The sequence below is a fragment of the Polypterus senegalus genome, chromosome 1 (assembly GCF_016835505.1).
Source record: "Polypterus senegalus isolate Bchr_013 chromosome 1, ASM1683550v1, whole genome shotgun sequence".
NCBI lineage: Eukaryota > Metazoa > Chordata > Cladistia > Polypteriformes > Polypteridae > Polypterus > Polypterus senegalus.
Window position 1 is genome coordinate 128,065,624 of NC_053154.1, and position 20,621 is coordinate 128,086,244.

General features: G+C 36.3%; 1 protein-coding gene across 2 annotated transcripts in view; it reads left to right on the plus strand.

Moving 5' to 3' along the window:
* The window catches only part of dhx36 (DEAH (Asp-Glu-Ala-His) box polypeptide 36), a 108,038-nt gene that overhangs the window by 85,968 nt on the left and 1,449 nt on the right, over nt 1–20,621 (plus strand). The window contains exons 19-24 of one of the 2 annotated variants that reach the window (XM_039757508.1): nt 455–541; nt 1,895–1,978; nt 3,345–3,444; nt 3,561–3,651; nt 6,570–6,690; nt 17,168–17,320. In XM_039757508.1, coding sequence (XP_039613442.1) covers nt 455–541; nt 1,895–1,978; nt 3,345–3,444; nt 3,561–3,651; nt 6,570–6,690; nt 17,168–17,320 — 636 coding nt within the window. Of the gene's footprint in view, nt 1–454; nt 542–680; nt 1,340–1,894; nt 1,979–3,344; nt 3,445–3,560; nt 3,652–6,569; nt 6,691–17,167; nt 17,321–20,621 lie in introns of those variants that run through there. The other variant, XM_039757518.1, reaches the window with a different exon arrangement.

Genomic DNA, 20,621 nt, shown 5'->3' on the forward strand with positions numbered 1-20,621 from the left:
TGTTTTTGTTGATGAACGAGTCAGTGAATGAGTCTGTCAACTCTGCAATAAATATGTAGATACTTTATATATAAATGTTTTTTTGGATCAGACTTTAAGCATGGGAAAATTTTTTGAAGGCTTGTAGATTCTTCATGAAATTGCAAAATCTCTCCTGTTCTTGCTTGTTAAGAGTTTATCTTGTTTTTTCTTAATTATTTTGATTATTTCTGCTTTTGCTTACTAAGAATCACACATAATATTTTTACTGATGTAACTGCTCTTCTTTAATATTAATTTGGTTTTACATGTAATTAATGTGCTTCACATGCCTAATTGCTGCTGGCTTTTCAAATCTCCTCTTTTCATCCAACTTCCATCTCTCTTTTTTTTTAAAAAAGGATTTTATTTTAGGAACTAGAGTTAATTGCTTACTTTTAATGGAAAATGTAGTTACAACTATTTTCACTTGCAGGGAAAAGAAAAGCTGGCAGATACAAAGAGGAGAGAATTATCAAAAAACTCAAAAAGTGATCATCTAACAGTTGTTAATGCATTCTGGGTAAGATTTCCTGTAACTGCACATCTTGAGTTATTTAAAAATACAGAGATTTTCGTCATCCAATAATAACTTACAGTATCTTAGTATTTGCATATATTCATAATGTTTGTGTGTTTTTTGTTTTTTTTCCCTCCTGCAGGCGCAACTATCGTCATTACCCCAGTGGTGTTCAAATATATTATTGCATTGTTTAGGGAATCTATCTACTCATTCATTTCCTCATGTAGATTTTTCAGTTCAGTTTTTTGAATTTACATTTTATACCAACACCAGTAAATCCATTGCAGGAACCAATATTGTTATCATTTGCATATTTGCTGACACCTTTATTCAAGGCGACTTGAAGACGACAGTTTGTTAGATTTTTTTTTGATTTTCCAATTTGAGTATGGTATGATATGACTTGCTCATGGTTGCTTGATTAAAACCCACAACCTCAGAGTGTGAAATCCAAAGACTTAGCCACAATGCCACACTGCCTGTCTGTGAGAAGGACACTACATCATAGTAGGGCACATGCACACCTAATTTTTCTAAGGCCATTATTTAGTCATAACTTAAAACGCATCTCTTGGATGTTATAGAAAACTAGCACAAATGGGAAAAAAATGCAAACTACACCCAGATTGTGATGTCTCCAGAAAACTGAACTTGGCTTCTAGGAGCATTGTGGCAGCAGCACTAACTATTGTACTCTTGTATGCACTGTGAATATTTGTGTATTCATTTTTCTGATGATTTTTGAATGTTGAATTAAATAGGGAAAAGAAAATGAATCTGTAACTGATGTAATATTTTTTATAATATATTTTATCATTTGATTGTACTTTGTGTGTGTTTATGTTTCTTGAATAGATTTAGAGTGCCTGGGAATTCCTAATAGATTTCTGGAGAGTATTGGTACAGATAAGGTGCTCTAGTTGTTCAGACTTGGAGTTTTGTTAATTCACTTAATGGGACAAGTGAGCATAGAGTGAAATAGTATTGAATTGAAATGTTTTATGTTTTTTAAATGTATGTGGTCCTGTACTCTTACCTTACCCTATATAATATTGGTATACATTTTAAAAAGTAAAGCAATGGGACCGTGCATAACATAAACCCACATTTTTAAGTGTAACTTCTAAAAGTATAATTTAGACATTTAATTCATATTTTGGATATAAAACAAATTTTTCTTTGGTTAATTTTTTGTGTTTCAGATTATATTATCTTAATGTACCATAGTATAAATACATTATTAAGGCTTTCTAGATATGTAGCTTATAGTCAAAAATACATGCAACTTTCTATTTATTCCTGAGTTTTTGAATACATTTCTTATCAAAAACTAGCTTTGATGTATCAATACAGGGTTGGGAAGAAGCAAAGAGCTGCAGTTATAAAGCAGAGCGAGATTATTGCTGGGAGAACTTCCTGTCTTCAAATACCCTTCAGGTAATTTTTTTAATAACTTAAAAATTATATATATTATTTATGGTGTGTACGTATACTTGTAAATATATAAATTGCTTTATCAATAGGACATTGTATCACCAGCAGTTTCAAAATTGTTCTTACTCTTGGCATGAATTTTGCAAGCTTGTGAAACTGCTTCAATAGCCTCTACAAAGTCTGAAAAGTACTCAGTTCAGCTGAAGTTGCTAGAATTGTCATGGTATATACTATGGTTTGAAAAACATGATAGTATTGTAAACTGTTCATTGATGACTCTTGCGCTGTAAACAGAAGTATCTTCATGTTAGAAAAGTCTGCTTCCTTCAAAATAATAATAATAAAAAATCATCACCACAGAATTAATGTAATTGTTTTTTTATTGTTTGGAATTTATCTTTGCCTTAAAAAGAATCAAATAAACCAAAACTATAAGAAAAAAAAATTCTACATCATAACAGAGGCACCAGCACTCTTTTTTTATTAGAGACAAGCATTCAAGCCTTTGGACTTAATTTCATGTATGCTGAAAATTAAGTTTAGTTTAGTGTACTTTTATTAAGTGCAGTGCATTTATAATCCCACATTCTGAAGTGGATTGTGACACATGCAAACAGTGATGATATCGTAAAGTTTTGTAAATGGTTACATAATTTATAGTGGTATGTAATGAAAGACAGTGTTAACACAGGATATCAAGAAGATAAAGAAAATGGGAGAGACTTAATAAAAAAGATAAGTTTAAAAAAAATATATGTATATATACTTGTTCTCTAAGTTTTACTTTCATTTTTATTAATTATTTTATACAAAAAAGGTGGACATGTAGAGAAGGCATAGAGAGTAGGATAAAGAATGAAGAGAGGAGCACTTTTAATTTTATGTTCACTTTCTCTTTTTAAAAATAGTAGATTTTTCTTGTTTCATCCCCAGCATCGTTATATTGTGATGATAATTAGATTTTTTATGCAATATGGATGAAAAGAAGACAGTGTATGTCCTAGTAAAATGTGCTCCACTCATCACAGATTACAAGTAAAATCACAGCCCTAAAAACATTCAGGTAGGAAAATTGAGCCCCACTTTACTCCAGTGAGCATTAGGGGAAGATGATGGAATTTTGTCCTGTTTAACCAGTCATCATTAGAAGAATGGGGCAAATCACTCACTGTTTGGTCAAATGAGAGCTACCAAAAAAGTAAATATGAACTGGTTTTGTTAAAAAAATAACCACTTTAAGCATTTTAAAGTCAATGAACGTGAAATTTGACATCCTTAACATTTATATATACTGCACCTCTGACATTTAATCATTGTTAATAGTTCTAAGTACTTGACTAGTTTTGTCTAAAATTTTAATGTTTTTCAGATGCTACACAACATGAAAGGACAATTTACTGAGCACCTCCTGGCTGCTGGATTTGTCAGCAGTAAAAATCCTAAAGACCATAGGTCTAACATAAACTCTGGTGAATACACTTGATGCTGTTTCTTTTTTTTTGTTTATTTATTGTATATATTTATTTATTGTAGTCTTTTACATGTGTGTTATGATGTAATTTTACTTCTTTTCTTAACTCTACAGACAATGAGAAACTGATAAAGGCTGTCATATGTGCTGGTTTGTATCCCAAAGTTGCTAGGATCCAACCAGGTTTCAGCAAGAGGAGCAAAATGTATGTCAAAATCAAGTCAATTTTTTTTTCTTTTCGATATAAATATTTCAAAATTGTCACCATCTCTGAGTGATGCATTGCATGGATATAGACTGTATTTACATACAATTAATTAATAGAATTACCAAACAGGGCAAGGATAACGGTGACCATTTAAAGTGATGGTAGTAGTTTCAAAGAAAAGAAAAGTTTTGATATCTGCTTCAGTTTGGACACTGAGACAAAATGAGTAAATTGAGTGTAGCCATGGTGAATGAGCCATTGCCCAGAGGAAGTCAGTGAAAATTAGTCATTCTTAAAAATATGGCACTCATCATGTTATACATTATCACAATATGCTTATTAAACACAACTGGTCCTTACTGATGTCAGAAGAACATACCACATCTGCAAGACATTCACATATAATGTAAGACTATAAAATGTCATTCTTACTTAAATACCACTTTTTACATTTTGGAAGTTAGTGTTTATTTTGTTTATAGGTTTTTGTTTTTTTCTGATTATCATTATAACGTACATTACAGTGGTATATCCATCTCTTTTCTGGACCCATTTATCCCATGTTAGAGTAGAATCAGACAACAGAATTTCCATTTCAGAAACATTTGGGATTTGACTGAAAATTTAATTAATTTAATTTCTTCTACATTTTTTGTAGGCAATCCTGGCTATATAACGTAGAAAAAATATGTAATGTTAAAATATTAATCCGTCTAGTTCTGGTAGCCAAAATTGCTTGAATAATTGTGTCATAAATAAGAATTCACAGTGTACATCAATGTAGCAATTAGTCCATTTGCCTCATTTAGTTAGCTTGTAGCCATTTAATTGAAGCACCTCATTCAGTAATTTCTTTAAAGGTGCTGTTTATTTACTTGAACTGTGCAAGCAAGTAATATAAACAGTCATTAACCTAGAATTGCCTTCTGTTTACATTCATGAAATGATTTGCACTGAGCTTCTTTGGTTTTAAAAATACATTTATTGTATTTTGTATGATTATTTTATAGCTTTTTTCATAAGTGAACATGTCTTTGAATGCTTATATGTTTATTTAAATATAGAATTTTATTTTAATGTCTTGTTTTGCTATGTGTAAAACATGAATCTAGTTCCATGCAGCAATTACAGTATCTCATAAAAGTGAGTACACCCCTCACATTTTTGTAAATATTTTATTATAACTTTTCATGGGACAACACTGAAGATATGACACTTTGATATAATGTAAAGTAGTCAGTGTACAGCTTGTATAACAGTGTAAATTTTCTGTCCCCTCAAAATAAGTCAACACACGGCCGTTAATGTCTAAACCACTGGCAACAAAAGTGAGTACATCCCTAAATGAAAAATGTCCAAATTGTGCCCAAAGTGTCAATGTTTTGTGTGGCCACCATTATTTTCCAGCACTGTCTTAACTCTTTTGGGAATGGAGTTCACTAGAGTTTCACAGGTTGTCACTGGAATTCTCTTCCACTCCTCCATGACGACATCACGGAGCTGGTGGATGACCTTGTGCTCCTCCACCTTCCGTGTGAGGATGCTCCACAGATGCTCAATAGGGTTTAGGTCCCTTGGCCAGTCCAGCACCTCTACCCTCAGTTTCTTTAGCAAGGCAGTGGTCGTCTTTGAGGTGTGTTTGGGGTCATTATCATGTTGGAATACTGCCATGTGGCCTAGTTTCTGAAGGGATGGGCTCATGTTCTGCTTCAGTATGTTACAGTACATGTTGGCATTCATGGTTCTCTCAACGAACTATAGCTTCTCAGTGCCAGCAGCACTCATGCAGCCCCAAACCATGACACTCCTGCCACCATGCTTGACTGTAGGCATGACACACTTGTCTTTGTATTCACCTGGTTGCCACCACACATGCTTGACAACATCTGAAACAAATAAATTTATCTTGGTCTCATCAGACTACAGGACATGGTTCCAGTAATCCATGTCCTTAGTCTGGTTGTCTTCAGCAAACTGTTTGCTGTTTTTCTTGTGCATCATCTTTAGAAGAGGCTTCCTTCTGTGATGACAGCTATGCAGACCAATTTGATGCCGTGTGCGGCGTATGATCTGAGCACCGACAGGCTGATCCCCACCCCTTTAACCTATGCAGCACTCGTACGTCTGTTTTCAAAAGACAACCTCTGGATATGATGCTGAGCACGTGCACTCAACTTCTTTGGTCGAACATGGCGAGGCCTGTTCTGAGTGGAATCTGTCCTGTTAAACCGCTGTATGGTCTTGGCCACCGTGCTGCAGCTCAGTTTCAGGGTGTTGGCAATCTTCTTATAGCCTAGACCATCTTTATGTAGAGCAACAGTTCTTTTTTTCAGATCCTCAGAGAATTCTTTGCCATGAGGTGCCATGTTGAACTTCCAGTGACCAGTATAAGAGAGATAACAACAAATTTAACACACCTGCTCCCCCATTCACACCTGAGACCTTGTAACACTAATGAGTCACATGACACTGGGGAGGAAAAATGGCTAACTGGGCACAATTTGGACATTTTTCACTTTGGGGTGTACTGTCTTTTGTTGCCAGTGGTTTAAACATTAATGGCCATGTGTTGAGTTATTTTGAGGAGACAGCAAATTTACACTGTTATACAAGCTGTACACTGACCATTTTATATTGTATCGAAGTGTCATATCTTCTGTGCTGTCCCATGAAATGATATAATAAAATTTTTACAAAAATGTGAGGGGTGTACTCACTTTTGTGAGATACTAGTCATACAAAAGTCATGTTAAATGTCCTCCTATAAATGTATACACAGAATTTTCAGCCAAAGATTTTTTCTTCTTCTAATTAAAGTATCATGTAGTTATGGAAAAGAAAATTGAAAACTAAAATAAAACTAATCCATGGAAGAATTTGCAGTTTCAAACCTGTAAATAAATTATTCTTTCTAGGGTGAAAGTTTATACAAAACCTGATGGCAAAGTCAGCATCCATCCAAAATCTGTGAATGCAGAAGAAAGAGAATTCAATTACTCTTGGCTTATCTACCATTTGAAAATGAAAACAAGTAGTGTAAGTTAAAATTATTTATGCAAATTTTCTGAATGATGGCCCTCTACAATCTGTGTTTATAAATATTTGTAATCTTAATTTTTATTATTTTTTTATAATTTTCTTTAATTTTAATTTGAAGAGATCAATACATTAATTAGTGAAACTTACGAAACATGACATGATTTTCAGTATTTTAATATTTGCTAGTAAGAACAGGTACTGGATTGTTTTATGAAAATATATTTCACAATGTACTGTATATATATATATATATATATATATATATATATATATTTACACACACACACACACACACTTAAACATATATATATATATATATACATATCTATACATATACACATAAATATACACACACACATATATATACATACATATATATATATATATATCTACATATATACACACAAATACATATATATATATACTAGCAAAATACCCGCGCTTCGCAGCGGAGAAGTAGTGTGTTGAAGAAGAATGCTATATGACAGCAACACTCATCACTCACAACAGTGACAAAACAATTACGTTGACAATCATGTTACGTTATTTTCAAAATGTTTCCTTTTCTTTTTCATTGCTTCTTCAACACACTACTTCTCCGCTGCGAAGCGCGGGTATTTTGCTAGTAGTAGTTAATAAATGACACCTGGGGTCTCATGTATAACGCCGTGCGTAGAACTCGCACTATAACATGGCGTAAGCACAGAAAAATCCAGATGCAGGAATCTGTGCGTACTCCAACTTCCACGTTCTTCCGTTACATAAATCCCGATCAGCGTGAAAACTAACGCTCGTGCACGCACATTATGTAACGCCCCATATCCTCCCAGAGTTATGCCTATTTGAATATGCAAATCAATATAAATCGCAGCCTTCTGTGAAAAGACAATGGGAAAAGCACGGGGAAAATATAAGAATTTCAGCGAATACCAAGTGGAGGCAAAGGAAAAACATACTATTTGTTCAAATAAACCGTGGTATAATCAACAAAAGGAAGTTGATCGAGTGACATAGCGTGTTGGAGAAACTTGAAAGCTCACATTCACAAAATCGCACAGTGCCGGAAATAAAAAAGAAGCCACATATCAATGTCGCCGTGAAAAGAAGAGTTGTAAGCCCACTGTCTGAGTGTCATATGAAAGTTTATTAGGGTACAGAGAAAAAAGGCACACGGTGGGGGAAAAGCACGAAATGTCAACTTCAATCTCGACATTTCCACTTTAATCACGTTGTTTATTTTGTCATTTAGTAGAACATTATAAACTTCATCTTAAAATCGTTTAATTAACCAGTTTCTCAAATCACATCGTAATTAAACTAGCACGTTAAATGCTTTGTTTTGTATTTGATCTTCTACTCGTATGTGCTCTATGTGTGTGAATCACTACTTGCTTCTTAAACTGGCTCTCTTCCTCCAACTGGACACAGAGTCCATTACATTTGTGATATTACAGCTCTCTGAATAACTAAAATACTGAGATGTATACGTGATGTCATTTTCATGAGGATAGGAGCTAAAGCACATTATTAACATGTGTTTCACTTCGATGAAATAATTTATTGCAGCAGTACTCAGGGGCGGCACTAGGCTTGTGGTGGCACTGGGCAGAAGAAGAATCGGTGGCTCCTTCGCCGCCAATGTCAGTAAGGTAGCTTATCACGGTGGATGGCCACGTCCGTTGCGGACACTGCACAGCAGCCTCGTGCTCATGACAAGCATTTATCTTTTGTCGAAATTTGTCGCTGCGTTTTTAGCTGTGTTGTTATTTTCTCTTTCTGTTTTATATTCAATATATATTGCCGTAGCCGTCACTGCAGTCAGTGCTTTTCTTTCCCCAAGTAACCGATCGCCATACAATCAGCTCTGTAATAGACGTTAAGCCATCTGTAAGCTTAGCGCCGATTCTTCGAAACGTTTAAAGAACATTGAAATATCTTCGTAGTACATGTTTAATTATTCTATCCTTCACGACACTCCCAGTGAAGAATATAGATTATTTAAATGAAGTTAATGTTTTACGTGTATAATTTAACAAACATATTTTGCTGCATTTCACCTTAAAAATGATATCGTCATCATATGTAAATATGCGCTTTATAAAGTGGATCAGGTTGTGCGATATTATAACTGTAGTGCAAGTTTACAGTGGGGGTGATTGTACTTATAACTACAAACCGTTCTACAAGGAGCAGTTGATAGAGTGCATTTAAAGTTCTTGGGATTAAACTGTTTCTGAACCGCGAGGTCTGTACAGAAGAGGCTTTAAAACGTTTTGCAGTGGCTGAGACAGCGTGTCCTTAAAGCTGTATACCGATAATTCTCTTTCCGATCAGCTGCTGCTGTGATTCACACTCAGATACAGTGATATCAATACTCCAAGTCGTGCAGTGAGAGTAATAAGGAAAAAGATGATCCGCTGTGGCAACTCCTAACGGGAGGAGCTGAAAGAAGAAGAAGAAGAAGAAGGAGAAGTGAGAGTAACAACGCTAAAGCAGTTATGGTATTTGGAATACTATGGCTGTTCCCTGGACCATTATATTTTTACGAGTTAATTACAATCAGATGCATTACACTAATAAACAATATGCGGTTAGTTTCTGTGTATTTATAAAGCCGCGTCATGAAAATAATGAGTAATCACACAAGAACAGTACCATTGCTTTGACGCTGGGTGCCGCCAGTTTGCAAAACCGAAGCGGAGAACATGCGTCGACAAGGCATGAGGTACCGTGGAAAAGTCGCGTGGCTTTACGCCAAGTGTAGATTTTATACATCGCGATTTGAACGTGGAAAAGTTCTTACGCAACATTTCTGTGCGTACGCACCGTTTATACATGAGGCCCCTGGTGAATAAGTAACCTTGTTCTTCAAAAGAAGGCACAAAAGAAATCTGATACTGCAAATTTATCCAACTCTATCTTTACTAATAAGACAATTGTCTTCTGAAGAAAAAAAAATCTATTTTTGATTCTTCTTAACATTATTAAATTGTTATCTTTTTAGCAGAGAGTAAGATACGCAAGTATGCATGCCCTGAGGAAACATGCCAACTTCTGTTTTATCAACCAATATCAATATTTTACAAATACAAATCTTTATCAGTTTTACACAATGATCACTAAAAATCATGTTGGAAATACAGATTTTGACTTTGCGTAATAAAAGGACAGTTTACTTTATGAATTATTAACAATTCATGCACAAACACCTTGTCAAGAAAACACCACTTAACCTCAGTCAGACAGCACAATAAATTAAGTGCTTTACCTTCTCATTGCAGGAATAGAAAATGACATTGCAGTCTGTGTATTTAAAATAAAAGTATTGAAAGTCTGACTTTTAATTGTCATGCTGCTGGATGCAAGTGAGACTGTGCCATGTATTTGCATGACTTCCCATCCAAGATTGGTCCTCCCTTTCTTCCCCACGATCATAAACACTGATATTAAGCAGGTCAATAAATGGATGGACATATGTAATCATTTACAATACAAACTACAATTAACAACAACAATACAAGCAAACACATACTGTATACACACACAGCTATTTCGTATCAGTGCAATACGCTGCTTGTTAAAACGGATAACTCCCGCTCTTACGTGCAAGTCTGCGTGGATATTATGAACTATCGTATTTGTTCAAGTTCTATTTAAATTTTAAATAGAAGGAATTTTTATTTAGTCGACAGAAATATCTTTGGTAGGAATGGTAAAAACAGACAGGAATATTATTCGTGAATAAATCAACTCAAACCTTAAATAACTTAAAAGAACAAACATTCAAATTTCTTTACTCATATAAATTTATATAAAAATAAACTTAGATTTTAAATATCCCAAAAGATTTTGCTCTCCATAAAAATATATCCTTTCAAAATTATACAAATTCAAATATGAACATGCTGCATAACAAAACCTGGAAATATAAATAAAATGTGTTCCTTTCAGCAATAACAAATCAAATCATTAAGTTGTCTTTGCTCATATGTCATTTTAGAGCTGGACGCCTGGCATCTATTTTTGGCAACAGGTTCGTTTCTGTTTGGTGTGAGGTTCTGTGTTGTGGAGATTCTCAGGATGGATTGCAGGTGCTCATCAGTGAGGCGACTCCTGTGTGCTGTTTTGTTATTCTTTATCACTGAGAAGAGCTTCTCACACAGATATGTGCTACCAAACATGCACAAGGTTCGAGCCGCATGTAGACGGACTTTTTTTGTTCTTCAAAGTCACCAAAGCGCCGTGCAAACTCAGTGCGCTCAGTTTATCAGCAAAGTGCGGATTTGGGAACACCGTAGTGACGACTTGGTTTAACATTACTTGGCAACAGGGAAAGTTGCACTGGTGCATTTGTGTCTCCCATAAAAGCAACTTCACTTGAAATCACTTTGTGATTGTGCACGGGTAAAGCGTCCGCTGAAGTGTCAGATTCTTATTTAATTCTTCTGCTTTCTGTATCTTCTGCATTGCATTCAGGTCTTTCAGCCTCACTGATGAGCACCTGCAATCCATCCTGAGAATCTCCACAACACAGAACTCCCTGATGTTTTGTCTCATAGTGCCGTCTTAGATTAAATTCTGTAATTACAGCCACATTAGCTCCACAAATGAGACACACGGGTTCAGTAAACATATACTCAGCCTCCCATCGGTTTTTAAAGGCTCTATTTTCAGAATCAACTTTTCTCTTCAGCATCGTGTGAGCTAGCTTCGCAATAACTTGCAGCATCATAAGCTAGACTTGATTACGCGGTAAGTGTTCGGCAAGGCAGCTGAAGCGCTGCATTATGGGATCTGTAGTTTATTGTGTTACCAGCGCTTCATATACCGGGCCATTAATAACAATAATACAGTATATAAAATGATCTCGCGGGCTGGATATAATTACACGCCGGGCCGGATGTGGCCCCCGGCCCTTGAGTTTGACACATATGGACTAAATAGAACTTGAAAAGATATATTTTTCAAATGTGATCGCGCAATTCAGATAGAGTTGGCGCACTACAGCCTGCATGCCTCAATAAGTCATCCTCCCTCGCTCTTACTTTTTACCGTTCATCTAATGAATACACTGAGTATGGCTTTACCAAAACAATCATTGATGGCGAATAAAGTATCCATTATTCGAGTATGTAGATCGGGATATATATATACATATATATATACCCGCGTATCAGCGAGAAGTAGTGTGTTAAAAAGCTAGAAAAGAAAAGGGAACATTTTAAAAATAACGTAACATGACTGTCAATATACAGTATTTGTTTTGTGAGTGTTACTGAGTGTTGCTGTCATCAAGGATTTGATTATCATTATTTCTTTCAATCAGGTTCGTATTTGTAGGATGTGTTGTGTTCAAGTTACATTCCGTGTTTGTCAATCGTTGTAAAGATGACAGGTTTCATTCATCGATTCGTTTCTTACTGCATCAATAAACAGCTCGTCTTCTTCTTTATCCGAGACCTGACACACTGCATGCACGGGTTTTTTTACACTGTCTTCCTTTAGCGGGACATTGACTTTTCCACCGTGTGCTTTGTTTCCACAGTAGCTGCATTTATGAATATGCTTGTATGTATCAGGCGCTTCATATTTTTGCTGCCTTTTCAATTGTGTAATTGGTTTTGTTCAGCTCTTTGGAACTGTTGCTTTTTATCTGTGCACTGCGTCAGTTCACGTGAGCCGCTCGGTGTACATGCATCGAAGTTCCCCAGTTGTGCTGGTGCCATCTCGTGCTATGTCCATGGCTGTATTTAATGTTACCTTAGTCCTGGCACTTAAAACTTTCTCTCGCAGTTTCGCTGAGTTTGTGTCAAACACCACCCTGACCATCTCATCTTCCTCTCCATAAGCACAGTCCTTCACCCGTGAATATTTACCCGTGGCAGTTTGCTATTGGATTGCCGCTGACGGACGGCCTTATATGGGCAGGCACTAAATTACAAACGCCAGCGCAGCCTGTCTATGAACTTAATTTAAAGTGTAGGTTTACATCGTGCTTTGTTTCAGTAGCAGAACTCATGAATATGGTTGTATATGTCACTCGCCGCTTCTTATTGTTTGGCTGCCTTCTCAATTATATAATGCATGTTTTCTTGAGCGCTTTTTTGAGGTCTTCCGGGTTTTCTATGTACTGCGTGATTACGTGGGAGGCGTGATGATGTCACACGAAACTCCGCTCCCACGGCGTTGAAGCTCATCTCCATTACAGTAAATGGAGAAAAACTGCTTCCAGTTATGACCATTACGCGTAGAATTTCGATATAAAACCTGCCCAACTTTTGTAAGGAAGCTGTAAGGAATGAACCTGCCAAATTTCAGCCTTCCACCCACACGGGAAGTTGGAGAATTAGTGATGAGTCAGTGAGTGAGTGAGGGCTTTGCCTTTTATTAGTATAGATAACATTTTGGCTTAAAGCCTGAAACCATCAGCATAAACACTTACTGACAAAGGAAATCAGAGAAGGAGCAAATACTTTTTATGACATCATACACTGATTCATCATTCATTTAAACATATATTCTTTTGAATATACAGACAAAGTGTAAATTTTAAATTTAAATCAGTTTGGTCATTTCTCACTGTTTTGTGTTCATGATTCCTTTCGCACCACCTGCTAAGTTGTTGTTCTTTCTGGAATCACCATTCTGACATACGGTTTTCTATCAGTGAAAATTTACTCCTGCAAATAAAAATCTTAATTGAGGTATTTTGAGTATTGTGTGGTTAATGTTCATTATCCTAAGTGCATTTTTACACCTCTTGTGTTTAGGACCAGGGTCACCATATTGAAAGCTATCAACTGTCTTGTATATCCTGATTTAAATTGTCTTTCAGCATATTACCTTTTATTAGTACTTTGATTTAAATTCTGATTGGTAACTGTATGAATTTTAGTTTGAGTGCATGTTCCCTAGCTAAAACTGGAGCTCTCTTCAGAGTTGTCTGCTTCCTTATACTTATTTTTGGTGAGATAGCTCACAGCATCCACAATCCACATGTAATATTACCATAGGTGACTTTTTCATTTCCCACAGTGTTATTTTAAGGCAGTCATAGAAGTCTCCCTAGATGATCACAAACACCTAAGTCATTATCTAGGCAAAGTGATAAAAGTAGTGTACACAAATGTAGAATTTTTTTCAAAAACTTGATTTTCTCTAAACATACTTTTTATTTTATTTACTATTCACACATGTTGATTCTTTCAATGACCCATGCCATGACTTTGGAACACAACCCGTCTTCCTAGAATTTACTTTTTTTAAAACCAGAAGCTAAAAAACAACTCATTAGGATAAGAAGCATTTGACTATCTATCTCTTCAAATATGAAAACCAAATAGAAACAAAGCAATTAAAAACTAACAGAAAAAAAAATATTTCAACAAAATCTTCCACAGTACAAGTTTATGCACATCGATTAAAGCTAAATTCATTTAATTTGGGGGAAAAAAGAAAATAAAATTCTAACAATTTTAATAAATTACTCGGATTCATCTCTCTATTATAAAAAAATCTTGGAAGGCTTGGAAGGAGACGATACGTGATTTTCTCTGAGACAAGGCAGTGAGACAAAAGGACAGCTACTGTATAGTATCTTAAATGATTGACACGCAGTGCGACAAGCAGAACATGCAGCTTGGCAGCAGCAAGCCAGTAGCTGATCCGACCACATCTCCTTAGCGTCCATTCAGTCCCCCCCCTCTCCTCACGAGGCAAGTGGCAGAGACACAAAGTGGCTGGCGCATAGTGTCCCCCGTTGGGCAAGCGAAGCAGGTAGGGGGCAAAGCCCCCTAGTTTTCCCATATAAAAAATTAAGAATCTCAAAATATTAAACACAACATTTTCTGCACTTCCATTATAAATAAAGAAGAATCACTGCTGGTGTTCCATTTGCCACCTAGTGACTTGGTCAATTCCAGGTAAATACAGTAATCCATATTTAATCATAACACCATGACAATGAGTGTGTCTGTAGGGTGTAAATGTGCTTTTGTCAATGCAAGACTGTGAAAGATTGTACTTGAAATTGCTGACACCTAAGCTTGATTGTTGAAAGTCACACTGCCTCTGTTTGCCAGTCATATTATCATTGGGTTTTATTTGGCAGATTTCTTATTTTTGAATTTATGAGCAACTAAGAGATTTGCTTTTATGGCAAAATACTTCATTCTTTGTTTACAATTTGAAACTTTTTATCAGCATGAATAAAATGGTACTGTTTTGGAGAGGCTAGTACATCTTTGGATAAACAAGTGCTTGATGAACAGGTATCAGTGGTCAAAACAGTACTTCCTGATTATCAGCATTTGTTGACATTGATATTTATATATCAAAATAAAATATTTGACCCTGAATGCTGTGTTGCTGATGAAGTTTTGCAACACATTTAAATAGATTTTTTTGGATATGGCCAACATAACATATGGATGGAATATAATCACTTTTACTATAAGAAAAGTGAATATAATACAGTAATCCCTCATCGATCGCAGGGGTTGCGTTCCAGATCAACTGCGATAGGTGAAAATCCGCGAAGTAGAAACCATATGTTTGTATGGTTATTTTTATATATTTTAAGCCCTTATAAACTCTCCCACACTGTTTATAAATATACCCCGCGCAGTTATACAGCATAATCCCTTTGTATTCTCTTAGATATTAGGTAAGATTCATTGAAATTATGTATTTAAACACACTGTTTATATACAGTAAAACCTAAATATTATTTTAAAGATATCGAGTATCTCCGATATCACATATGTTACAGCCATTACGACAGACAGGCCACCAGCAATAAATACGTACAATGCAAGACAAATAGTATACAGTAAATGTGTGTACAGTGACACTAAACGTATGTACATGTACTAAGTACTGTAAGTAGAAAATTAATTATGGTTACTCACCAACAGTGACATGATGACTTGTCCAATAACAATGAGTTTAATTTTACTGCACAACAAAGGAGAGTGTTACAGCCCTTCTAAAGGAGCCACTTCAGGTGATTGTGTAGCACTGCCGCTGTTCTTCTTCTGTGCAGTCTTCAATCCAAATCCCTAAAGCAGATTCCATCCGGACTACTGCCTTATTACATCCACTTACAACTCGTTTTGCACCCTGGTTAAAAGGACACTGCGGCTGTAGACCTTATATTCCTTTCCTACTTTTTAAATAAAAAAATTGTAGCCTCATTGATGCCGTAATGGCGTCCTACAGCGGTGTAGATTGTCCCTTCCTTCAGCATATCCAAAACGTTTACCTTTTCGGCAATCGTTAACATCTTCTGTTGGCGCTTGGGCACGGCCCCTGAAGCAGCAGCAGGAGCAGATTGTTTTGGAGCCATAATGAAGGGCTTGACTATGCACAAAGATAAACACAAAAGAGCACAAAAGTTAACTCTTTACACAGCAAAACACGTTGGTGCTGAATGAGCGAGACGAGACTTCCTGGTTAACACTGCATTCAGCACACAGGAACTTAACTGCGTGCACTGATTGGTTAGCTTCTCAGTCAGGAGAACTTAACTGCGTGCTCTGATTGGTTAGCTTCTCAGTCATCCGCCAATAGCTTCCCTTGTATGACATCAACTGGGCAAACCAACTGAGGAAGCATGTACAGGAAGTAAAAAGACACATTGTCCACAGAACCCGCGAAGCAGCGAAAAATCCGCGTTATATATTTAGTTATGCTTACATATAAAATCCGCGATAGAGTGAAGCAGCGAAAGATTACTGTATACAAAACTAAAAAATACAGTTTGCACTTTCCATTTTAAACTCTTTTCCGCATTCTTTCAAAGACAGCTATATCCAAGATGGTCTTCACCTCAGCCTTTTCTAACATGGCCTCCACACCACTCAGACAGCTCAATTGGTGGAGTATCTGAGCTAGATAGTTGACTCACACAACCTCCAGTCTAGTCTTGCTTGTGACATGCTGAGGCTATGCTTTTAAGGGATGAATACTTTACAGAACTACATTTTTCAGCTTTATATTATTATTTACTTTTCTTTCATAACAAATGTAAATAATGTAAAGTATGTTTTATTAATTTTACAAATGGTTTATTTATTTTTACCACATTTTACAAAATAATCCCATTTTAGGTGTGTTATAAGTTTAACACAGACATTAAGGGTAGCAGTGTGGGTAATAACAGTTCCTATACTGACGGTATGTTTGTGCAAATATTTTTTGTTGTTTATTTTTCTTCATTTGTTTCTCCATGCATAAAAATAGTGCTGAAAGCTGGCTTGACTTCAAAGTAACTTGAACAATGCCGTTCAGAGTTATTAAGCTTAATATATGAAAATGGTAAACAGAAAGCTGGCAAAATTACCAGCAAGAAAAAAGAATTGAAGTATTTGAATATAATTGAATGAAAAACTATTGAAAAGCATCAATATACAGTACATTGCTTATGATACTGTGTCCTGCAATAAACTAACCAACAATGTATGTCTTTAAACAGATATTTCTTTATGACTGCACAGAAGTGACTCCATATTCCCTACTCTTCTTTGGAGGTGACATTTCTATTCAGAAAGATAAGGACCAAGACACCATCGCCGTGGATGAATGGATCGTCTTCCAGTCTCCAGCCAGGATTGCCCATTTAGTAAAGGTCAGATTAAAATCCAAAACAAATGAAATGCATGCTGGGTATTTTATCAATCCAGTTCCTGATAGGTCACAGGAATGTGTAAGTTTGTTACTTAATTTATCTCTAATGTAAAAATAAATAACATTAGAACTAGGAGCTACACTGTGGAGCTTGTGTAGTGGCACCATTAATTTAACTGAAGATTTGAAAAATAAATCCTAAAAATATATTGTGACAGATTGGGGGCACTATCGCTCCCTTGAACCCTTGTCCAAGACGCCAGACACCAGATAAAAGTCCAAAAGTAGACTATATTTTTTCTGCACAGTGCACAAAGCACCCTCTCCTCCACAATTCTCATTAAACAATACAATAGCAATAACAAGAAACTCTCCACCACTCCCAGATGTTGCCACCCTTCCACCCAGCTCAGTTCGCCGTCTGGGAGCTCCCACAATCCTTTTATTATCCCTGACCTGGGTCAGATCAAAAGTCCTTTTCTTCACCCTGGAGGCACGTCATTCCCCTTGTTCATGTGACTCCGACATACTTCCGGGGCGTAGGGCCAATATTCTTTGTTCCTCCCTGCAGCATCCTCTAGCGGCCCCCATGGTATCCAGCAGGGTTGTGGATAAAAACTCCATTGTCCAGGATTGCCTGCTGGTCTTCGGGGCACCTCCATGCTGCAGGGAGAGCTCCATCTGGTGGCCTGGGGGTATTGGCCGGGATAAACGACCGGCCATATGCCACAATATATATATGCATACTTTTTACACAAATGTTTTTAAGTACTTTTTCATTCTAAGGGTTGTTCATTTTTCTTTTTACTCCAAAAGCATTACAGAGACACGGTAATTATCAGTTCCTTTTTTTTACACTTTACACTCTTTTAGTCGGCTTTGATTCGAATAGCGTAACACAGAGAGTAAGACAGAGAGGCAGTACTGAGTACATATTTGAAGACAAGGACCGTCAAGCTTGTGTGATATGTGAACAGCTGTAGCAAACTGCAAATGCTTTTTTGAAAGTTTAAGTTGTTTCTTTATAAGGTCTTCCTTTCTTTGATGTTTAAATATGGTTGGCATTTCCAACTTTTATAGCTATGAATCTCAATTTTTCAATATCATTTCTATATTGAATTTGTTGATTGCTGTACTGTTCAGTTATTAAATGATCAGCAAACCCACTTCGAACTGCACCCCCACAACAGTCTGTAATAGCACACAGTGTGTCTCCTCGCCTTCCAATAATTGCGTACACTTGCCTGCACACTGTCATCACAGAGTCCACTCACACATATACCAAGCGTGGGTCCATTTTTCTAACATGCACGTCTTTGGAATGGAGTAGTAGCAGTGAAAGCCACATTAAGATGTATGGAGCATGAAAACTGCACACTGACATCGACTGGACACAGAAGCAAAGTCCATAACATCGAACCCATGAGGCAGTGGTGCTAAATTCCATTGTGCCTCCCACAAAAACACATGGTGTGATCTGAAATTAAGGCAGTAAACTTTAACTTAGTGGAGCTGTTTGTCATCTTTTTATTTTAAATTTTAACCAGTCCATTTCAGGGCATGGAGAGAACATGCAAATACATGCAGACATTGATTGGGCTGAGATTTGAACCCAACCTTTTGTTCTTTTGTTCTTAGAGTTATATTTACAGACTAATGTATTATATTTATATCCATTTTATGGAACGAATATTTAGGTATATCTCTCTATTATATAAAAAAAATCTTGAGACAAAACATTTTCAGAGAGATAATATCATGTTCTGGGAGACGAGACTTTGTGCCAAGAGATGAATTGAAAACCAAACGGGTCCAAGTGAAGGTGGAAATAAAAGACAAACAGTAGAAGAAGAAAAGAGAAAGAGTAGAAGACAAAGTAAAACATTGTAAAGAGGTTCAAAAACATTGGTGCGATACACATGTAGAGCAGGTTGGAGATTATGAAAGTACTAAAATTCGAAAGTCTCAAAAAACTGATAGTAAAGATGGCATTGGAAATTATTACTCAGTGAAATAATGGAACAGCGAAAAGAGATTGAATATATGGACAGAGGTAATATGAAAAAAGTACTACAAGTTTAATGTCAAAGATACCACATTTCAGTCAGGTTTATATCTTTGATTACAGAGAAATGATGCAACATAGAATCGAAAGAGTTAAACGATTGGGACATATTAGAAATTCTACAGCCAATAATGGATACAAATCTATACGTCCAAAAGTATCACACTTTACACAAAATTTATCTGAAAAACACGGACAAAGAAGTTTTCTTGCATTTCTATATGAATACGAAATATCATGCTTGCATATATAAAATAAAAAAACATGTGACGTATTGTCAACGACAATAGTTTCGAAAGATGTAGATATCAAAGACAAATTTGATAGTTGTGTTTATCCAAAAGCACAGCTCGATTCATCGCAAGTGGCAGATCCAGGAAATGACAAGCACGTAGGGCCCACATGGGGTTTTGGTGAGCGAAGTGAGCAGGGGGCAGAGCCCCCTAGTTATTGTATAATAGCTTTAGTTATCTAATGATACTGACAATCTTCCAGCTGCCCTTCCTTTGACACTTTTGCTGCTCATTTTTTTTTAAGTAGACTTTATGACTGTAGTCACTTCATCAATCATAAACAGAAGCTTGCTGACTATTGGAACAGGTTAAGAAGAGCACCGTTGATCTTGGCAGTTCTATATCACAACCCCTACTTTGAGCGCCACCATCATGAGGCACTGGATTCACTTAGAAATGTGACACTTAGTGAGCTGTATAATTGTACTCTCTCAGTTTTAAGCACAATTCATTCAGGGTTGTCTCCAGACATATACTGTATATTATACTTTTGGCTTTAGCGAGACAACCCAAATGGCAGAAATAAATCTCCGTGCAAACACACTCCTTGTTCAGTGCCAGCATCTACAACATGGAGCCCAGTGTTGGTATCAGACCTGGAAGGTGCACCAGTAGCCAAAGTCAATTTATGGACACTAACTCCCATTAACCAACCCATAGAAATGCAAGCCATTTGACCAAGCAGAAATGATTATGTCCCCATACCAATATTATCCATCAAAGTAAGCTGGAGAGTGGCAGCATATGCACAGTGCTTGGACATGCAGGTAAGACTCTGCCTGGACCCTGGACACTTGATAATGCTACTGCGAGTACTCTGTATAAGCTCTTCAGTTTAGAACGCAGTGACACAGTTGGAAACTTACTAAGGATAGATTTTGTATAAACATTAGAAAGTTTTTCTTCACAGAAAGAACCATAGACTTGGAATAAGTTACCAAATG